The 21,979-nt window shown below is 40.2% G+C and overlaps 2 protein-coding genes and 1 long non-coding RNA gene across 5 annotated transcripts; 1 reads left to right on the top strand and 2 right to left on the bottom strand.

Moving 5' to 3' along the window:
* Nucleotides 1-1,288: 1,288 nt before the first annotated feature.
* Nucleotides 1,289-2,794, bottom strand: LOC148422021 (general transcription factor II-I repeat domain-containing protein 2). Its single transcript, XM_088416579.1, has one exon. It carries the CDS (start codon nucleotides 2,792-2,794, stop codon nucleotides 1,289-1,291), a length of 1,506 nt encoding a protein of 501 aa, XP_088272705.1.
* A 1,085-nt stretch (nucleotides 2,795-3,879) lies between these two features.
* LOC148422020 (uncharacterized) lies at nucleotides 3,880-5,069 on the bottom strand. Its single transcript, XR_015865821.1, has 2 exons — nucleotides 4,829-5,069; nucleotides 3,880-4,426 (listed from the first exon to the last, which is right to left on the bottom strand). It is a non-coding gene; the product is annotated as an uncharacterized LOC148422020 (long non-coding RNA).
* A 1,999-nt stretch (nucleotides 5,070-7,068) lies between these two features.
* Nucleotides 7,069-21,001, top strand: phrf1 (PHD and ring finger domains 1). Of its 3 annotated transcripts, none has more exons than XM_088417922.1 (19): nucleotides 7,071-7,166; nucleotides 7,722-7,780; nucleotides 8,146-8,259; nucleotides 8,372-8,485; nucleotides 8,875-9,074; nucleotides 9,899-9,982; nucleotides 10,313-10,446; nucleotides 11,419-11,513; nucleotides 12,174-12,349; nucleotides 12,596-12,728; nucleotides 12,798-12,913; nucleotides 13,126-13,319; nucleotides 13,445-13,567; nucleotides 14,318-14,472; nucleotides 15,877-17,656; nucleotides 17,735-18,939; nucleotides 19,023-19,093; nucleotides 20,120-20,329; nucleotides 20,400-21,001. In XM_088417922.1, exons 3-19 carry the CDS (start codon nucleotides 8,193-8,195, stop codon nucleotides 20,535-20,537), a joined length of 4,995 nt encoding a protein of 1,664 aa, XP_088274048.1. In that variant the 5' UTR covers nucleotides 7,071-7,166; nucleotides 7,722-7,780; nucleotides 8,146-8,192; the 3' UTR covers nucleotides 20,538-21,001. The 3 variants fall into 3 exon arrangements, with proteins under 3 accessions (XP_088274050.1, XP_088274048.1, XP_088274049.1); XM_088417923.1 differs by having other exon boundaries at nucleotides 7,077-7,166; nucleotides 8,163-8,259; XM_088417924.1 differs by having other exon boundaries at nucleotides 7,069-7,166; nucleotides 7,722-8,259; nucleotides 15,880-17,656.
* Nucleotides 21,002-21,979: the final 978 nt, after the last annotated feature.

Genomic DNA, 21,979 nt, shown 5'->3' with positions numbered 1-21,979 from the left:
AGGTGATAACTCGCTGTTAGGTTCAGGGGGCAACTACTTTTTCACAGAGGCTCGGATACGTTTCCATAGCCCCATAAACAAACATATTTTCGAAACGAAATATATCATTGGGTTGTCTCAGTGTGATATTAACATTAGCTCGATTGAAACAAACCTTTGGGAGTGATACATATGCAAAAAACAGCAATCAGGATGGGGCAAATATTTTTTCCACAGCATGGTAAATGCAGTAGGCAGTAATGCTACCGGTGCTTAGGGTAAAGACAAAATCATGAAAACTCGCCCAAATAATTCTTCTCGACTGTAGAGTTGGCAGTGTCTTGAGTACGGCCTAATGTTGTTGCACATTTATTATTAGCTGTGCACTCAAGTTCATCAGAAACCACAGCTCTGTTTCGCCCCTCTAGGAGCTGCTCCAGAGCGTATCTCCTCATTAAAGTAAACCTGACTGCTCGCTGACCTCCGTGATGTTGAGCATGGAGGATGTTCCAAAAGAAGTCTTCAGAAATACCCAAGAATGGATCCAGACTTGCAAAAATAAAAATACAAAGAGCTATTCACTATTAGCAGTCATATTCATCAATTCTGTCACTGCCAACCCAGTTAAAAAGGATTTTTCATTTATATCAGCTGTCAACTTATTTTCTGAATTGTTGACGTCTAAAGCTGTCAATGACAGTGGACGATTTCCTTATTTATTGCTTTTTAATTGCATAGGATGTACTCACCTAAGTAGCGTCACCACGACAAAACTGTTTTACACTTGATGTGCAAACATGTGGATTGTTGCATGCTGATTGATGTCAAGTGAGTTTTAGACTACGGGCCAACGCTAGAGTGAGAACACGACTTCAACTTTTGTTTCTCTTGAGCTAGGGAACAAAGGTTCAACAACATTTCCTGTTCATTTCTTACTTTGATTTATAACTCCATGCATTGTGCGAATTAGAAATTTTAGCATCGCAAGATGGCTAGTTCAGATATAATGATTAATTTATGTGGAATTGGATTATAGTGAGACGATTTAGAGCAGGGGTCTCAAACTCAATTTACCTGGGGGCCACTGGAGGCAAAGTCTGGGTGAGGCTGGGCCGCATCAGGATTTCCACAAGAAAAGCGCTGATAAATCATTCTAATGTTCACAAATATCTTTATTTTTAACACAAAATAATGAATTAAATAAATGAATTAGAAAACAAATGTCTGATTTAACGGTTCTTTAACTTTTAACTTTATGAACATGAATGAAACATTGAACTTGAACTATTCTGAAAATGGCTTCTCTTGCCTACTTCTTGCTGCTAGAGACCTGGCAGCGCTTCTTCTCACATAGCCGAGCCACGTTTGGCTTGAGGGAGGAAGCAGTGGAGACCCTCAGGAGGGCATGAAGATGCCCATCCGTAAGTCTGGACCTGTACTTGGACTTATTGAAGTTCAAGGCGGAGAAGAGGTTCTCACACAAGTATGTGCTCCCAAAAAGGCACATGGTTCGCTTGAACATTTTGGAAAGTTCAGGGAAGCTGGGGGTCAACTCTCTCAAAAATTGCCCAAGCTTGTCTGCTTCTCCACTCATCTCCCTGAACTTGGCTTTGAGTGCAGAGTTGCACTGCAGGTCAATGAGCTCCATTTGAAGCAGAGGAGGGGCATCTTGCACATCAAAGGAGAAGGGGTCCGAAAAAATTTGGAATGTGGCTCTGTGCGTCTTGAAATCTGCAAACCTGTGATCAAATTCCTCCTGTAGCTTCAAAATGGCTTCAACATACTTCTCACCACTGAATGGTCTGCCTTCATCCATGAGTGACTTGCATGCTGGGAAATGGCAGAGGTTTGTCTGAGAGAGGTGGGCTTTCCACAACACAAGTTTTGTGCAGAATGCTCTCACTTGGTCATAGGCAGCACTGACAAGTTGCCCCTGGCCTTGTAGCTTCTTGTTCAGAACATTAAGCTCATGTGTGATATCAACAAGAAAAGCTAAGTCCATGAGCCATTTGGAATCACTTAGCACAGGAACAGCCACCCCACCCTTCTCCATGAAGTCTTTTACTTCTGTTCTCAACTCAAAAAATCTCTTCAATACGTTTCCCCTGCTGAGCCAACGTACCTCAGTGAAGTAGAGGACATCCCCATATTCTGACTCCATTTCCTCTAAAAAAGCACGGAACCTTCTGTGCTTTAAGCCCCTGGATCTGATTTGGTTGATGCATTTCACGACGACAGACATCACATTGTCAAACTTCAGGCATCTGCTGCAAAGGGCCTGCTGATGGATGATGCAGTGCAGAGCTATGGCCTCCTCCACACCCTCCTCTTCCAGTTTTTTTTGAACAAGTGCAACCAGTCCATTCTTCCTCCCTATCATTGATGGGGCTCCATCAGTTGTTATTCCAACAAAGCTCTTCCATGGCAAACCAGCATTCTCAATGGCATCACACAGGTGGTGAAATATTTCCTTAGCAGTGGTCTGGCCATGCATTGGAATTACTGTGAGCAACTCCTCCATCACTTCAAAATTGTCATCAACACCACGGACATATATTGCGAGCTGGGCAGTGTCTGTGATGTCTGTGGTCTCATCAAGAGCCACTGAATATACACTGAAACATTTTGCTTTATAGCACAGTTGATCATAAATGTCACTTGACAGTTCAGAAATGCGCTCTGCCACGGTGTTGGCAGAAAGGCTGATGTTGTTAAACTGACCTTTCTTTTCTGGACAGACAATATGTGCAGCCTGTAATAGGCACTTTTTGACAAATTCACCTTCTGTGAATGGTTTTCCTGCTTTAGCAATCATCTCGCTAATGGCATAGCTGGCTTCGACTGCTGCATTATTTTCTTTGGTTGCTTTCTTAAATAAATCTTGTTGCCTCAGTAGACGTTTTTTAAGACTGTCAACCTGGTTGGCTCTCTCATCTCCCTGGTATTTTTCGTACTCCTCAGCATGTCTAGTTGTATAATGACGTTTCAAATTGTATTCCTTGTGCACCGCAACTTTTTCAGTGCAAATAAGACACGTTGGGGTGCCCCTGTGCTCAACAAAAAAATATTGCACTCCCCACTTTTCCTGAAATTGTCTGTGCTCATCGCCAACCTTTCTCTTCACTGCAGGATTTGAAAGCGACATCTTTGGGGCTCTGTAACGTGTGATTCCACCGGGAGTTCGTCTCGGGTTTAACGGGGGTGTGGCTCATACGCACGTTCGCTTTCTGATCGTTATCAGAGAAAGGCGTGTATATGGCAGGGAGATCTGGGTAGCATTGTAGTGAAATTTAAACCCACTTTTCCAAAATAAAAAAGTAAAATCGTATATAAATACGGCGTAGTTGAGTGAGGGGAAAGCACTCGGCTGGTCACCCAACCCCTTATATGTCTAAATCTGCCATAGAGTTCCGTTAACGCAGTCGGTAAATCCTTTACTTGCGGGGCGGAAGGACACTAAATCGACATTGAGGGCTCTCGGCCACCGTACCTAACGATACAAATGCGGAAGAAATTTCAACGTTATTATGGGCGGGGCGAACTAGGGTAATTACCTTATCGTGATTGGTTCGTTAAGCTTCGCACACAACAACCGTTTTGCGGGCCGCACTAATATTAATCTTTCATATCAAGACGGGGGCCGCAAATTATCGTCCCGGGGGCCGCAATTGGCCCGCGGGCCGCAAGTTTGAGACCCCTGATTTAGAGCTGTCTGGCAGAGGTTACATAATCTACCAAATCCATGTATTGGCGCCACTGTCTGGACAGACCCGGTGCACCTCTGACTCCCACTTGTGGACAAGAAGAGTTTTACATGCCGTCCAAGCGTTTCCATTCAAATGTCATGACAGACTTTAGCCAAATAGCATGTCCCGCTTGAAAAATGACTACACTGCTTCATGCCTTCCGAAAGTGATTTATTTATTCATTTTTTATTTTTTTAAGTAAACGCACCTACTCAAAAGCACACTAACGTGAAATTGAAAACTGTTAGAGTTCCATTCAAATGATTGTGATGACATAGCTGCAATCAGTTCAATAACACCTCTTGCAAAAGAATAAATGAATTACCCTGACTAATTAAAGTGTGTCGAATTACAAACCGGGCATCATTTCACATTAAGGGCTTTGTGTAATAACATAACCCGGGCTCATTTGTAGCCACATTACTGCAATCATTTCATAATAGCGCTGCAGAATGAAATGCAAACGTTCATCAGCATCAATCTATTTGAGAGAGTAGGTCACCGAGGTCAGACCTATAAGCACATGACACACTCGCTGTGCAGACCATAAATAAAAAAACAATGGGAGGGGCTGGGGCAGGAACCCCCAGTACAGTACGGTATTGGGACATGGTGAAGGCGTGCTTGTAGAATGATGTCTTGTCTGCTCCACCAGAGGCATTCCCAAAACCAGGTTAGCCGCTGTCACACGCACAGTGGAACTGTAATTGGGCGCAATGTGCGTTAGTCAGTGGCTTACCTGCTTTTAGAGCTTTCAGTCACTAAAACACACAAACAATATTGTGAATGAAACACGGACATTGTACTGTCACATAAAGACCCAGGGACAGTCTATCCAGGGATATCTTGTCACAACATCTACTGTATAAAAGATGTAACAAAAAGAATCATAGTTTAAATGACCTAAGTGATAGTTTCCCTGGAATATTTGAGTTCATCCTCAATTCCAACTATCAAAATGTGCAGCAATTACCCATAAAGGAACTGTAGTTAGTCCAAAGGCAGGTGGTATGTGGTCTCCATTCGTTTGAATAAAGAAACATCCATCCATCAATCAGTTTCCGATACAGTTTAACAATGGTGTGTAATAAAGCTCTACTTACCGGTCCTAAGTTCTTTTTGGGTAGTATTTCTCAATTAAAAAATAAAACAAACAAACAAAAAAACAACGTGAAATGTCGCAATGTGCGCATATCACGCCAATTTCCAGACACACTAATTAGTTTATTTTTTCTTTAAAAAAAAATCACAGCGAATGCTAAAACTTGGGAGAATTTACAGATTATAGTATATCCAACACAGCCGAAGTTAAGTTCACTTGCACTGGCTCTACCCAGCCCACTCCCGTGCATCGACAACCTGACTTGGTTATGCAAATTTACAAGGCTATGAGCACAATATACACCCAATGAGCCTGCCTCAAAGGAGAACACGCCCCGCCCGCGAGTCGTTATTGACGAATAAAGTGCCCAGAAAGGTGGGTCTACCACAACCAGCATGGACTTTGACGTTTACGCTCTAGTTGGGGTGCGGTGCGTTCAGTTTCGCACGTCTTACATTAGGGATAAACCATTCCACTTTTAATCAAATTTCTGTCAGGTAATTAAGTACGACAAATTTCAACCGGAATTGAAATATATATGTTTGAATAAACTTTGTCGGTATTAGTAGCTGCTGTTCTTTACCCACTAGATTTGATTTGAACCTCTTTGAACAAATGACGCCCCTATGCGTACAGTGCAAAGTGGTTTAACTCGACTCGCCAGTGTACAGTGTTGCCATGAGCAGAGGGAGGCTGTGCACGTAGCAAGGATGCTGCACGACAATCTGATCTCACGATGACGACCAGGAAGAAGAGCACTTCATTATTTACGACGTGACGTTCGGGAACATTCTGGTCCCGCCGAAGATACTCATTAATTAATTATGTAATAACAATATAGCACATGTTAAATTCTGGAGATATATTGTAAATGAAATAGAATTACATTTTACCGCCGCCTGCGCAGTGTAATAATGAAAAATGACGATTAAAATAAAACAATAGAAAAACAATGGGTTTATCAAATGGTAACAGAGATTTCCTTATTCCAACATTTCACCAAGTACATTGTGTTTGTGAACTGTTTTGCCAGACACGCATCCGGTTCGAGACCTTTATTTGAACCTTTCTAGCTAAAAAGTATTTGGCTTTGACCCCTGACTGGATTATTCCCATCCAGGATACACATAACCTCATGAGCATAGTGTACCAAATCAGGATCACAATGCATTATGTAACCGGTTACACTACTGTAGTTGGTTTAGTTGAACACGGGAGGCCGCCAAAGATAAACAATAGTAACATATCCCATAATCCCATGCGTCGGACCATTTTGGTAGGGAACTGTTCTTTTTCCTATTTCATTGAGCGCCGCCGATAATATTTACATTTGTTATGTGAGTAACAGTTTTGAGTGTAAATTGCCAATCTGTAACAGTACACAGAGACATTTGACAGGCAGGCGAGTACTTCCTATGCCAACAAATATAATCATTGATTTTGATCCGTATAAATGACAACATTATAACTGCGAACCCGGGAGTACGACCCAACATCTTGAATCAATTAAAATATTACATTATTTACATTATATTTTGAAATACAGGATTAAATACAAGACATTTAAAAGCTTTTACACTAGTCGGACTTGTTATACTGTCACTGGTCACGAAGGATGCTCGCATGCACAGAAGCGCTTAACGCTATCACTCATGATTGTTACAAAACTTACTATAACCCATGACTACATTAAATTAAAATAATATATAGACTCACTAAAGAAAAAATTCTGGATCCAAGGGTTAACCATGTTTGGATTACAAACATTTGCTGGTGTGCCTCTTCCATGACGAGTGATGGCATTTCCCCCATGCTGGTAGAACAAGCTCTAGCCAACTACTGCTAGGTTTTTTGGGGGGATTGAAGTTTGAGAGGAATAGAATAAAGAAAAATCAATATTTTACTTACGACAAATTGATCCGATTCTGTTGATTACAGCAAGCCAAAGCCGTCTTCCATTCACTTGTCTAATGGACATATTTGTATCCCTTATTTGTAACAATTCTCTGGTCTTGGGAGAAAAAAAGGTTTTGCCAGTTAGAACTATAGTTAGACCCCAAGTGACTAGACGTGACCCTTTGGTAGTGTAGCCAATCGCAGTGGTGCTGATAGAAAGTCTGTAAAATAGTAGCGTCAACAACTTTTACATTTCAAACTCGATGCATACTCCATGCCACTAGAGAGCGGTATTGCATTTAACTGATGTTTACCGGCCACCATTAAACACCAAAGAAACAAGACTGTGCACTCGGCAATTTTGTCGAAGCAGCCGGCGGTGTCACTCAACACTTTCCCCTGCAAAACGTCAAAGCATAGCGTTAAATTCTCCACCGAATATGGTAGGTTTAACTGAGCATGTAAAGGCTCAATTGAGACTTTTACTTGGTGCGACTCAGACTGGTTTGCTTGGAACGTGGGAGAACAAATTGCAACTGTGTAGTCGAACCTCTTTGCTAAATTTAGCTTATGCTACTGAAAGGTTAGCTAACAACACACGCTAGTGCAAATGTTACCATGTTGCTTTTCGTGCTAGAACATATTTATGTCTGTATGGTTATATTCGTATTCGTGCACGCCTCTGCGAATAATATTACTGCTCACCCCTAAAATGAATTAATCCAACACACGACGTAAGCATCATTTGATCCAGCTTGCATCATTGTTTACATGTGTAGTCCTTGTCTTTTGCACACGCATGCATTTTTCCAGAATGCAAAGAATCTTTCGCAAATAACGCGAATCGTTTCCGGCCCAATAAATGAGCATCATTCAATTTGGACCCTATGATGTCATAAAGTGCTGTTGAATTGTTCTCATAACATTATTTTGTATCGGGAATTATTTGTACCTGTATTTACATTCTTCATACTCTGTTTTATGTAAATTTGACACAGGCAGCACTGGAAATAAACGTTTCTGTTTGATCAAATCAACTTGCCCTGTCTTCCAAGCTGTGAGTAATCTGGCTCTTGGTGAATCCACTTAACATACATTTTTAGAACAAATGTTTAAAATCTAAATAAAGGAACGTGTGTCTGGTACATGCAGCATCCACTTCAACCTGTGGGCCTGGAAGGGGGCTCCTCCCACCTGTGGTCCCTTCTGGAGGTTTCTGATTTTCCCCAAATTGGGGTTTTTGAGTTTTTCCTTCCCCTTCTGGGAGCTTTGACAGGGGATGCTGTTGTGTACCTTATACTGAAAAGATGTCTCTGTACGACCTCTTTTCATTCTGTGAAGCCCTTTGAGACTTCGGTGATTTAGGGCTATATAAATAAAATTTGATTGATTGATTGATTGAACGTAATATCATATTTCCAGTTATTTTTGTACTCAAGCTTTAGTGAAGCTAAAGTTCATGAGCAGTCATGGATGATGGTGACAGCCCAGATGAGCTGATAAAGCGCAAAGGAACGGTGCCATGGGAAATTTCAGGTATTGTGTGATCAGAGTTTATTACAAAAACATGACATGCATGAATGACTTCTGCTAAAAAAAAAACAAAAAAAACATACTTTTATTTAAATTTACTCTTATGTATTTTTAGACTCCGATGATGACACTGGTGGGTCTGAAGAGGGAGAATCCGAGAGTAGTGATGAAGAAGGTGATGATGATGACTTGAAGGGGGAGGACAGAGAAGACAACGAAGAGGAGGACGGTAATGCCCAATATATATTTGAACAGCTGTGTTGGCCACTTCACATGTTTATGTCAATGTTGTCACAATCAAATGTACCACAAATCTCTGATATAGACAGTGCTTCATTGTGTGCGCGTGTGTTCCGCCCAGTTTATAAGGGTAGTAAATAGATGTGTTTACATTCCAAACTCATAATATTGTTGAAGTATTGCATTGACATTTTAACATGATATCAGCACATTTTATCTTTTGCGTATGTATTCCCACCATACAATCTTCTATTGAGTTAAGGGGAAAAAAAGAAATGACAGACACTAGTGACTTGATGTCTCTTCTTAACTGTTCATTATTTTAAACCTGTATAAATGATCAAGAACCTATGCTGTGTACTGTAATATCTACGCAAGATGAGGATGAAGAAGATGGAGACGCTGAAGCTGAAGATGGCGTTTTCGGCAGCACCTCTGGAGCCATTTTAGCCATGAGCTCAGATGAGGATGCAGATAAATGTCCAATCTGCTTGAATACCTTCAACAACCAGCCTGTGGCGACACCAGAGAACTGTGAGCACTACTTTTGCCTCGACTGCATCCTTGCTTGGTCCAAGGTAAGATGGGCCTATTTTCTCAACATAATGGGACTGATGCAGATCTGTTTGGTTACATCACACATAAATAAAACCGTGGAAATGGATGTATACTGTAAGATAGGGTAACATTGTGAGAATTAACAATACCTTGAGTTCAAACCATTGATTGTCCGTGGTCACATGAGGCTCCTTTAAATCCCAAGTGTCATAGTACATCATACAGTATGTACAAATTGAGGAGCGCTACTTTTAGCTTGTAAAAAAAGTATTCAGCTCTTTGTTGATTGGCACATACTCCACAGATCTAAATTTACTACCTTTTCATCTTAAATGGAAGTGACATCAAAATGTCCACTGTTATATTTTGCATTCTGGGTTTGATTTCTGTGCTTAAAGAGAGACTGTGTAATTTTTCGCATGCACCTGAGGGAGCTTTAGCCGGGCAAAGCGGCAATAAACACTTCTCCTCCTGCTGTGCGTAGCTATAACTGACTTGTCGACCTTCTGAGGAGTGCCACCCCCCCCATGTAATATCATTTAATGATAACTAGACCTACGATTATATTAAAACATACTGTTTGTCATTAACAACACATTTATTTGCCAGTTTTTGAAATTTATAATAATTTATTCATTTTTACTGAAAAATGGTCTAAATCTTACACAGTATCACTTTAACTTGTTATTTCAACAGCACAATATCTATCAGAAGACTATGTTTAAACCAGCAGCACAACGACCATATTTGTGAAAAGAATTTTTTTGACTTCATTTTAATTAACATTTTCAAAATGTTTACAGGCAGGAGATCTAATTTATTGTGTTTTTGTTCCTCTTTTTAGAACGCAAACTCATGCCCTGTGGACCGTATTACATTCAACAGTATATACCTAAGGAAGTCTTATGGTGGCAAAGTGCAGAAAATGGTAAGAATGTTTGTTGCTTAATTCATTTTACACAACTGGTATTACATTTTAGAGAGGGGTTGCCGGTATTTCAGAAAAAAATTCCCACAGATGTGCCGGCAGAGCTTTTAACTTCTGTCCATGATATCCAACTTACTTGGAACATTTCATATGGTAATATGGAAATATGCAAAGTTGAGCTAGAGAGTGGGGATGCCATAGACTTACCCTTACACAGACTAATATCATCTCATGTTTATATATAAAAAAAAAAAAAAAAAAAAAAATTTAGATGTGATATTGCTTTCTGTATTTGCCTCTAACTGTTTGTTGTACTTGCACTCCATACAGATTACAGTACAGAAAACCGTGACGGAAGACAACGAAGTGACAATTGATTTAGACTTGGAACAGACCAACTGTGAGGTGTGTCAGGGCAGTGATCGAGAGGACCGTCTTCTGCTCTGTGATGGCTGTGATGCTGGGTGAGACTTTCATCCATTCAAGACTCTTGCAGCAGCACTTTGTAGTAACGATGCTCCGATTGACTGACTGCTGATCATTGACTGGCTACTGGCCGATTTTTGTGAAAAAGTTTGTGATCGGTTTGTGGTTGTTGAGTGTTTTCTTTCATTGTTGTCATTTTACTCGTCACACTATATATTACTCACATGGACATGCAATTTCTTTGTTTAATTATTGTGTAAAATTATGGGTTGATAAGGTTTAATACTGTTATTGTTAATTGAAAAACCAATTTAAATGGATTGCAAATCTCGATTTCCCAAAAAATAAAACATGAATGTCATTTGTTCTATCAGTTTTCAATTGGCAATAAAAATACAAAAGACCTGTTGTGTTATGTTAAATTAGAAGCAACAAAATAACTACTCACTTTTTAAAAATCAAAACGAACCAATGATTCGCAGATTATTTTAGTTCTAGAAATATTCTAACAATTCACATGATTCTCTTTCCCACTGACCATGTAAGGTGACTTTTTGTAGTATCTTTCGCCGCTTGCTGCTCTGTGTGTGAAACGCTGCCACCTGCAACCAGAGTTAGATGTTAAAGACCCAAGCCAAAATTCTGTCCTCACACATCCACTAAAAAATGCTTTTTAACTTCAACTCCCAAATCCATAAAGGTACCTTTTACACAGGACAGTAACATGGTAAAAATCAGTGAAAAGACAAACTTTGATGGGCAGCGTGAAAGGGGCTATTGTTTTGTGACTCTGCTCCTTTTTTGTGGTAGGTCTTCACTAATGTATAATTTTTCTGTTTCTGACATTAACAAAGTTTTGTAAATGACAAGGAGGCACAATGAGGAGTAATATTTAAAAGTAATACAAATATTAAAGTTGGGGTTGACATATGCTTTCCTTCTTCGAAAACAAATATTCTAGCACACCAGCAAATTACTTCAGCTACTAGACAACTTCTCTTTGTTGACAGTTACCACATGGAATGTCTCACACCACCTCTGGACACCGTTCCTGTTGAAGAATGGTTCTGTCCTGAATGTGTTGTTAATAACCAAAACAACTCTGGTAAGTTGAGGCATATTTATTTTCGGGGGAGGTACAAAGTGCTTAGATATGTTTTTTTTCTCATTATGTATTCCTTCATTCTGTTTGTGTAATTATTCTGTCTTGATGACATCGCTGTGCACTCATCAAATTACATCTCGGATTAAGAATTACACAGATTTTTTTTCCAATATTTAAGATTCCCTCATAGGTAAAATGTTTTGAGCAGATGGTCTGTCGCAAGAACATTTTTTTGTATACCTGCTGGACAATGACAATAAAGCTATTCTACTCTGTGGCTTTTGGGGGTTAGAGCTAAGGGGCTGTGACATGAGGGTGGAAAAAGGACCCCCTGCAATAATACTCAGAGCTTTTTCATTCAAGTCATCAATTCATGCGCTGCACATCATTCATTTATCAGTTAGTTCATAGACACATGCATTGGATGCAATGCTTAATGCACTTACTAGAGCTTTGACGTCAGAATTTAGAAAGGCTATTTCACAGACATTTTTTTGAGAAATAGGCAGATAATACACTCAGATGTTGTATTTCATTACTAATGGGTTGTAAGGAACTCCAGACACCCAACTATTTTTATAGAAACAATTAAACAGCAAATCTTGTACAAAGTGTCTAGGCTTTACCCACTTTCCCTCAAAATCATTCTTTTTTTTAAAGGATCAGTTGAACATCAGAATCAAACGCAAAGGCTTCCGTCTGCTGTCCAGCCGACCACCAGTCGTTCCCAGTCTCGAGCTGCAGGTCCAACACGAGCCATCGCCCGCACTCAGCACAGTGAGCGGGTTCGGGCCAATGTGAATCGGCATCGTATCACACAGGCACGCACATCACAGGTTTGGCATGATGGCGTGATGCTTCTTTCTTTTTTTTTTTTGCTTCCCTTACATTGTTAGGTTATTTGGATTATTTTGGTCCATTGTTTGTTTTCTTTAGTTGCTGCAGTATTTCATTTAAAGGAATCACACTCACCTTTTAAGGTCATACTGACAACAGGAGAGTGATGCATGTGATTTAATTAATATGCATGGACTAATTAAATCAACTTAGGTAGTGATTAATTATATACTATTTCTTTCTAGCTTGCTCTAGCAGAACAGATCCAGTCTAATTGGTTGGATGAGACTATCAATGCAGTGGTTGCTGGCCTGAACACAGCGATATATGTTAGAGACCTCACACCTCGTGTTCCAACCAGACGCAAGCGCAAGACTGGTAAATAGGCTTGCAAAAGCAAAGCAGTGGAAACAATTGTTACAGAATATAATGTCCTTTATTGAACAGGAACACGCCGAAAGGCCACAAACAAGAAGCCACTCTCTGTTAAGGGGAGAAAAGGTCGTTCATCAAAACCAAGGAAGAAACGTAAACTGAGAAAGTCTAAATCTAAAAAGTCATTGGTGAGTCATTCATCATCTATTTTTAACTTTCCACAAAATACATTTAATACACAGTGCAGTGTAAGATAACTGTCTGTATGTATGTATGTGTGTGTGTGTGTGTGAATATATATATATATATATATATATATATATATATATATATATATATATATATATATATATACACACATATATATGTATGTGTGTGTGTGTGTGTGTGTTTATCATAGGTGGGGAAAAAGGTAGCGACTCCTCGTAGCCGCATCGCCAATAGTCTCGGACTGTCAAAGGACAAGAACAACTGTTCACTTCCTACTGTGTGTCAACCCTCAGAGCACACGCTAAGCAGCATGCGAGCTGACATAGGTGCTGCGTCTCTTTCAATATATGGGGATCCTTTTGACCTGGATCCCTTTGCAGATCGGTATGATCAATGGTTGACTATATATTCTGTAATATCTTACCATTATAATGATAACCAATCCTGGTAATGGTTGAACAATTAGTCAACTTTTATTTTTGTTTGTTTTTTTTTTGGGGGGGGGGCAGTGAAGAGGATGCGCAAGAAGAAACCATTTCATCTTTGTTGGAGGCAAAGAGACGAGGGATCTCTCATTCTGCTTTTCGCTCTCACCAGCCTGTTGCTCGACCTGTCAGTGCGGGCATGTCAAGGTAAAAATTCAGTCTTGATGTATTGGGACTTGTATCATTAAAACATACAGTAGAATCCTAAATTTAAAAAAAAGAGAAGGTGTTGTAGGTATAAACATACCTGTATATCGCCACTTTGAGCTTCACTTTGCATTTTCAAATATATATATATATATCGATCGTTATGTACTGGTAATACTGTGCAATCAGTGCTTATTACACTTTATGTGACTAGTTTACTGCCGATATATCGCACTGATCCTCTCATGCTCAGCCTCGTGTAATCTGAACCAGACTAACATCCTGTTAATATTCCGTCAGCTGCAAATAATGACAAATTTGCTTAAAACGAAACCACTGCTCGTCATTCTACATCAAAGGAGACCTGCCATTAACTACGGGCTGTGTGTGTGTATTTTTGGGAGGGCGGGAGGGGAGTGGAGGGAGAGTATGGACGGCGTGCGTGCTACGGTACAAGTGAAGTTAGTAGTACGTGTGCTTGTTGAAGCAGCATGTAAAATAGAATGAAATAAAATAAAATGACCATGTGATGAATGTGTGAATGGCTCTTTCAGATTCAATTAAATGAATCTTCCGTTGCTGCGAATGGGCGTCGTGTTTGAGGCGGCAGGGGGTGGGGCTAGTTACTGCAAAGAGTTAGGGCTGCTCATTCCACGGGGGGGGGGTTACAGTCCCAATTAACGGCAAAAAACAAGGGAACACTTATGTTTTTCAAAGAATCAAAAGTCCAATACTTCTGTTTGATACCAGGCATGGTCTGGAGGTTCCTCAAACGGGAGGTGTTTTGGAGGCAGCGCCAGTGCCTGACCTACTGGGTAGCATTCTTTCAGGGCAAAGCCAGCTCTTGATGGACAGCTCTGATGTCGTCATTAGTCGTGATGGCTCGCTCACAGCCTCACGTTCAGGTACGTTTGGATATTATAACAAAACAAAACATAGCTTTTACTGGCACTGAGCGACATGACGATTGCAAATCGATGGAAACGTTTTAATTGTGTCGAGCATTATTTGTCCCATGCACTGCAAAATAGCAATTGATAAGTATGTTAGGTCGGAAGGCCTTTTCATAGGAAAAAGCTTTCACTTGTTTTCTCCACCAACACAACTGCCATCAGCAGACTGATAACAACAGTGTATCATAGTCATACATGACAAAGACATTGTGCAAATTTAACTGTCAATCAAAGTGAATAAATCACGAGATAGGTGAATGCAACTCATGAATACTACTACTTTGGGAGAGAATAAACTCACAACAAAATGAATTATAACTATTTAAAATGAAAATAACCTCGAGGTGTGCCAGGTACTACACATAGCAATTTGCATTCTCATTCTAAGCTTTATCAAAACACAAAGAAAACTGAGACTCACAAATTCTTAAACATCTAGACATTCAACTTTTTGGAGCTTTTAATCATGTAAATCTGTTTTTACTCACCCTAAACACCCCCGAAATGTTATATATATATTTTTCTTCTTCTTCCTTGACCCCAATTCCTGTGCATTGCTACGCTCTCGTATAGAAACCAGCAAGTAAGACGCCTGGCTCCCTTAAATCCTGACTCTGCCACTGTGTGGCTGTCGCGCCCCTTCCATGACGTAGCGCACCGCTGACTACAAGGAGAATGTGGCAACAGTGGAGGAACATCTCGATTTATTTATTTTTTAAATCATCCTTAACAAAAAAATTTAATTAATCTAGAAAAACGCTATATCGCCTTGGCTTAATATGTTGTATATATTTTTTTGATAGAATACCCAAAAATATACCATGGTATATTGTTATTGTGATAAGAATGATAAAAGATAGATTTTGTTTCCATATTGCCCAGCACTACAGTCTATCTTTCGTTGAATTTATTCTATCAGGACAAAAATATTTCCAATTAGTCTATTCATTTTCATCTAATGGCTATTGTTAGCATTAGAGAAGTTGGCTTTTCAAAAGAGTTGAATATTTGACTTTTTATTAACGTTAAAAAGTAAAAAACTGATATTTAATCATTTGCAATTTTTTCAACGCACAAATATAACATCCTTCCCATTGTCTGACGGGAAAATTCCTTTTGTCATTTTAGCATGCACTAATAATACAGGGTAAGCTTTATACACATAAAGCATAAAAAGAATCCTTGTAGACATAGACTCAGTTGAAACGCAGTGTTGACAGAACCATTGACTAAGGCTAAAATCACGTACACTTTAAAGAAGAGTAAGCAATCACATGCTTTTATTCACCGAAATGAGCATTAATGTGAATACCTGCCACTACCAGGATATTGTCTTACATTGCGCTTCAATTTCAGCAGCAAGTTTGTCCACACTGAGGCCAGTTTTAAGAAAGCGCAGCAGCTCGGAGGAATCCAGTCTTGTCCGGCCAGTTGTTTCGTCAAGCCTAGGAGAGTGTTTTTCATCTGATCATCTGATTTGCCAGGATCAGATTTCTGATCTGCCAGCATCCCCCCACAGCAACTTGAACAGACCTCTTTCCCAGTGTTCCTCTCAGATACCTTCAGATGTGAGCCGTATACAGCGTCCTCACTATCCCGATTTGGCATCAAGAGGTCGTTCGTGTTTCCAGCCGCCTCCAACACAACGACCCTCACCATCATTTGGATCTCAGAGAACCAATGGAGCATCCATGTGTGGTGTGTCCTTCTCTAGCAAAGCAAGACTTCCATCACAATGCCAAGCTATCAAAGCACCTACAAAGCCCATGTGGGTAGATGTGGATGTCCTCCCAAGGATACCAAAAATCAAACGAGATGCCACAAATAACTGTAATAGCGGCACTAATAAAAGCAATTGTAATTCTTCCACTGGCACTAATAATTCTGGCATGCCTGAGACAGCCTTGGTCTGCTTTGCTGGGGATAAAAACAAAGAGCAAGATGCTGGTCAACAAAGCAACACTGACCGCCAGCCTCAAAATCAACGAGCTGGGTCCTCTCAATCCTCCAACTCATTTTCAATTTCCTCTAACACTGCTTCTCCTTCTGCGCCACTCTGCAATTCCTCAGTTTCTTCCTCATCTTCATCATCCGTAAGCTTCCGCATTAACGCTACCTCGTGGCGTTCCCGACGACTTATCCCTCTGTTGCCATCTGCTAGTGAAAGCAGCACACAGGGAGAAATGAAAGAGAAGACGGATGAGGCAAAAAAGAGGGAAGAGCACAGAGAAAAACAGAAGCTGTTGGCAGCGCACACAGCTGCAAGTAACAAAACAGAAGTAAACATGTATGACCCCTTTAACCCAACTTTGTCGGACACCAGCAGCTCCGACAGTGAAGACAAGAGCTTGGGCAGTTTCATTCACGGATTTAATTCAGTTTCCAGTTCAGCATCTACTCATGATGGAGCACAAAGTAAGCAGAAGCTACTTGAAGTGAAAACTGAAGCCCATGAGAGGGAGATTGCGCAAGAAGAACCAAAATGTGCTCATTTACAGCCTTCATCACGGTTGGGCAGTTGCACTTCAAGAGTAGTCAAAATTAAAAATGACTCAATATTGGTGGACATAAAAACTGACAACCACACAGCACTTAGTGGCAAGTTAAATAGGGAGCCAGAATTTGCGGATTTGGGAAAAAACAACACGTTGGGACACGGTGTGAAGCGTTGTTCCGGTTCTGAGACTCCATGCCCGCTTTCACGAGTTCCACACTGCCAGGACCATTTAAAGACAAAGGAGGAAAGTGGGGAGAGTGTCATTAGTTCCCAAAATGTCCTCCATGACAAAAAGAAAAATAATTCTACAGGGTGTGGATCATTTCTTATCAAGGTAAAACTAAAGGAAGAAAGAGATTCCGATTCTAGGTCATCTCCAAGAGATTTCTCATGTGATAAGAAAACGTTCATCCCAGCTGTTCTATCTAAACAACAACACTCTATTTCAAGTGTCTCAGAATCTGATAGAGTCAAGTCAAAGGGCACTCCGGTCTCGAACCAGGGAGACAGGGAGAAGAAAATGGACAAAGACAAAGAAAAGCAGTCAAAGTCAAGAGAGAGAAGGGCACGCTCATCGTCAGAAAGTTCTCTTTCCAGTTCTCCTAAACTCTCTTATAAAAAGAGGCGGCAGAGATCAAGGTAAAGTTACTCTAGTCTTTATTCTGTTTACAAAGCACCACATATACTTAATTGTTCCTTTGTAATTTTTATCTGAAGGTCCAGTTCCAGCTCCAGCTCAAGCAGCAGAGAGCGTTCAAACAGGAAAAAACATAAAGACAGCAGCCAGGAAAGAAGTGATACTAGCACAAATGGACGTGAGAGAAGAAGGGTGTCAAAGGATATGACACACAGCCGTTTTCGGTCCAGATCACGGTCCAAAGGTAGATCCAAAAATCAGAAACGTGGACGCTCCCGCTCCAAGTCCCGATCTAGGTCACCATACAGATCCAGATCCAAAGAAAGAAGGAAAAAACACGCACACTCGCATTATGACGACGTGAAGGCTCGATCAAAACACAATAGAAGCCTCTCCAGATCAAGCTCAAGAGAACGAAGCAAAGTAGGTGGTTCATCTAAAAGTATACCAAAAACATCAGTATCCCCTTTTTCATCTCCAAAATATCTCAAGGACACAAAGAATGAAAACAGAGTCTTACTAAGTTCTGTAAAAGAGGAAAAAAATCTTGAAGTCAAAGAAGATGTGTCCAGTCCTACCATTGTTACAGACGTTAAAAAGGAATATGAGAGTGCAGAGACCGTAGCCGTATCTGTAGGAATGAAAAAAAAAATACAAATCATTGAGGTAAGAAAAAAAGGGCAACAGTCTATAGATATGTTTCAAGATTCGCCCACCCCCTCACACACTGAGAAAGAAGAAACACCTTCAACCATCCAAGTATTACAAAAGGAAGCGGAAGAAATGTGTGAAACAACCAAGAAGGACACATTTGGTGAAATCGTTCCAATGAAAGCAGAGGCTGTGTTTTCACGAGTGACTGTCACGTCGCATCACACCTCAGGTGGTCGCCAGGAGTCACCTAACCACTTTCAGCATGATGTCAAGACCTTGATCCAGGAGTCGCCTAACCACTTTCAGCATGATGTCAAGGCCCCGATGGAGCAGGCAAACACAACTGATTTGACAGTCCCAATGGAGCAGGTCCCAGAATTTGATGAGGCCATCTGCATAGATATGATGCTTGACAGCCTGGACTGTGTGACGCAAGAGCACACGGAGGATATTGGCGTTACTGTCAAACAGCCAGACGTCGGTAGCGGTGTCAAACAGGAAGACATCAAACGGGAAAGAAAGACTGAGACAGAACTGCCACTGACTCCATCCAAAGTTAAGATTCAAGGGAAAAGGGTGACGTGGAACATAATCGAACCTCATGGAGGGCAGCCAGACAAGTGTGTCAGTAGTAAGTGTTCTTTTCTCAATTCCCTATTTGGCGGTCCAATAATTGTACCTTCATCTGAGTCTATTCGCTATGCTTTATTTCAGAGCTGGCTTTGTGTAAACAAACGCTGAAGGAGGAGACAGTTTGTCTACCCTCATCCATTACCACCAGACAGGTAAGACTTCCTGCAGTTAGGTCCACAAATATTTGTATAGGACATTTATTTATTTGTATGCGCCTCTGCACACGAATCAAAATTGGTTTAAAAAAATATATAGTGTTCATGAAATTCCAAGGTCCAGCCCATAGACATCACGAAATATTTGACTGCCAAGCCACCCCAAAGTTTTTGAATAAATATTCTAAATATTTGTGTTGAATAAAGCAGTGGTACACATTGTCCCTATGGGAGTGAAAGGGTTAAAACAATTGAGTTTTACCCATTTAAGACGATAATTCTTCATTTTTCTTTTCTCCACGTACTTTTTAGTCTACTAAAATCTGCTCCTGCTACGGTATCTTGGGTTATGAGTGCCCCAATTTCCGAATTTATGGCACTCCAATCTTTCTCTTGATTGATTTATTGGGTGTTTGTACATAAACAGTGGCCCGAGGTCACTGTAACTTACGACCCACCCGAAGTTCACCGACAGTTGTCTGACCAAAATAAAAATAAAAAATAGCTTTGTACTTTTGGAAAAGATACTTTCTTTCTACACACTTGTGTCACTTTATGTTTGTGTCAAGTTTTAACTGCAGTTCTGCAAAACGTATAATGGGATCACCGTTAGGTGGCAGTGTTTGTCCAGGAAGTGTTGAGGGAGCTCCCGTTTGTGGTCATGTCATTGAAACAATACCTGAAAGTGGTGTAATTTCAGATGAAATGAAACCGAAACCACATTGTGAAATCCAGTATACAGTATTACTCTAGGAATCATAACAATGTTGACACATTTGATATAAACTGCTATACCCAGTCAATAACTTTCTACTAACACCATTTGGTCGAAATAAAGTATCTCGCTCATGGGGTCACTTTTCTGAAAAGTTGATTTGGTAATTGTTTTTTTTCTACTTGGAATATTTCCCACTCACATCCTTCACAACTCAAGAAAGCCAACATGCCAACTTAAACTTGCACCGAAACTTTATTGCTCTCTGATGGTTGCCTTTAAACATTTGGCATGTACTACCGGAATAGGACACAAGTGGCCCTGACTCCGTCAGTGATTCAGCCAAGAAAGACCTGGGCACTGCGCCATCCGGCAGTGGCTGTCAGGCGTATTTAAAGAAGCTTCACATGCAGGAGAGAGCCATTGAGGAGGTGAAACTAGCCATCAAACCTTTCTACCAAAAGAGAGACATCAACAAGGAGGAATATAAAGACATTCTACGTAAAGCTGTGCAGAAGGTGGGTTGTGGCAGTCGAATTTCAGCTTCGACTGAAGACTTTAGGTTGACGCCATCGTGTGTTTTACCAGGTGTGCCACAGCAAGAGCGGAGAAATAAACCCGGTGAAGGTGGGAAATCTGGTGAAGGCATACGTGGACAAATACAAACACGCTCGGAAACACCACAAATCTGAGACAAGACCCAAGAAGACAGCCGACGGACCCTGATTGAAATCCTATCAACACTCATGAACTGTTTTTACATGAGACAAATTTGTGGTAAGATTTAATTTCTTCACCGTATTGGACAAACAAGGATTTTGGCCTTTGGCCCTGCGGTTAGGCGAGTACAAAACTTGCCTTTTTCTGCACTTCCCAAGTTGTACCTTTTAAGAGACTTTTCTCTAAGTACTCTCGGCAGGCATAGGTTTTTGTTAATAGGACATTTATCCGTGGCCAGAGCTCCTCTTCTGGTTCGCAGGCAGTTTCCCCGTTGTTATAGAAAATGTTCATCATTAAGAAAACTCACTGATATTAAATCTTTGGAGAATATGTCAATAGTCCTATTAGGAAGTTTAACGTTAACTTGTAAATAATTTTGAGTTAATTATGACATTAACTGTTTTTTCTGTAAATGCTGCCTGTTGCTAATGTCTCAATTTAATAAATGGCTCAAGATTTTGTTACTTCAACACATGTACGGTACTCTGTCTTTTTATATGTGAATAGATTATGAGTGGTTGCATCCAGTAGTACAACGCTCATTCACAAGATGTTACTCCTGAAGGACATGTGGACAGGAGAGAAAAAACACAATTATGTCTTAATCAACTCTCTTACTATCAATTGCTGAATAACTGCTGCTAAGTTTTACACTGCATAACATTTGTTCAGCGTAACAAAAGCAGAGCTACTTTTTTTTCTTCAACTCTGCCCTTTTAGCGCATTTTAGAGCATACTGTAGGAAGAAGCTTGTGTAGTTTTTTTTTTTGCTTTGGCTGTAAGTAAGACTACTGTAAATCATTTTCACTGTTGCTTTTCAATGTGCCTGTCATGCAGACTCAGCACAATATAGCTACTTTTGTAGTTGATCCACTGCATAATGAAAGCATAATCATTTCAAGATTAAATTAGATTTAAAACAGTTTGCTTATAATCAGCATCAGATTGAAACATGATTATTGAAAAGAATTATTGCATTTTTCGGACTATTAAGCCGCGACTTTTTCATCCTGATTTGAGCCCTGCGGCTTATGGTCCCGTGCGGCTTATCTGCTGTTTTTTCCCACCGGTCGAGCAAAAGTGTGTTCAAGAAGTCTGTTTATAGAACAACTATGAAATAGAACTAAAAAGTTGTGAATCAATGGCTGTGCTCAAAAAGAATTTCAAAATATATGACTAAAAATATAAAAAGAAATGTCGAAATTGAATGAGATCTTGCATAAAAGTTTGTGACGTGTAAAGTTGATATACAATATACAGTCTATATGATTGTAATTATAAATTTATGATTGTATATATTTATTTGCAGTGTTCACTAAAATAATCAACGGGAGACAGAATGCTATGAAAGTATTGATTTCGAGTTTGAACTGCTATTTAACTGCAGTATTCTGTTGGTAATATCCATCCGTTTTCTATTAATACAATGTTGGGACTAAATATGCAGG

The sequence above is a fragment of the Hippichthys cyanospilos genome, chromosome 6 (assembly GCF_059441005.1).
Source record: "Hippichthys cyanospilos isolate Australia breed blue-spotted pipefish chromosome 6, RoL_Hcya_1.0, whole genome shotgun sequence".
Lineage (NCBI taxonomy): Eukaryota > Metazoa > Chordata > Actinopteri > Syngnathiformes > Syngnathidae > Hippichthys > Hippichthys cyanospilos.
The sequence above is the reverse complement of the archived record's forward strand: the minus strand, read 5'-3'. Positions and strand labels throughout refer to the sequence as shown.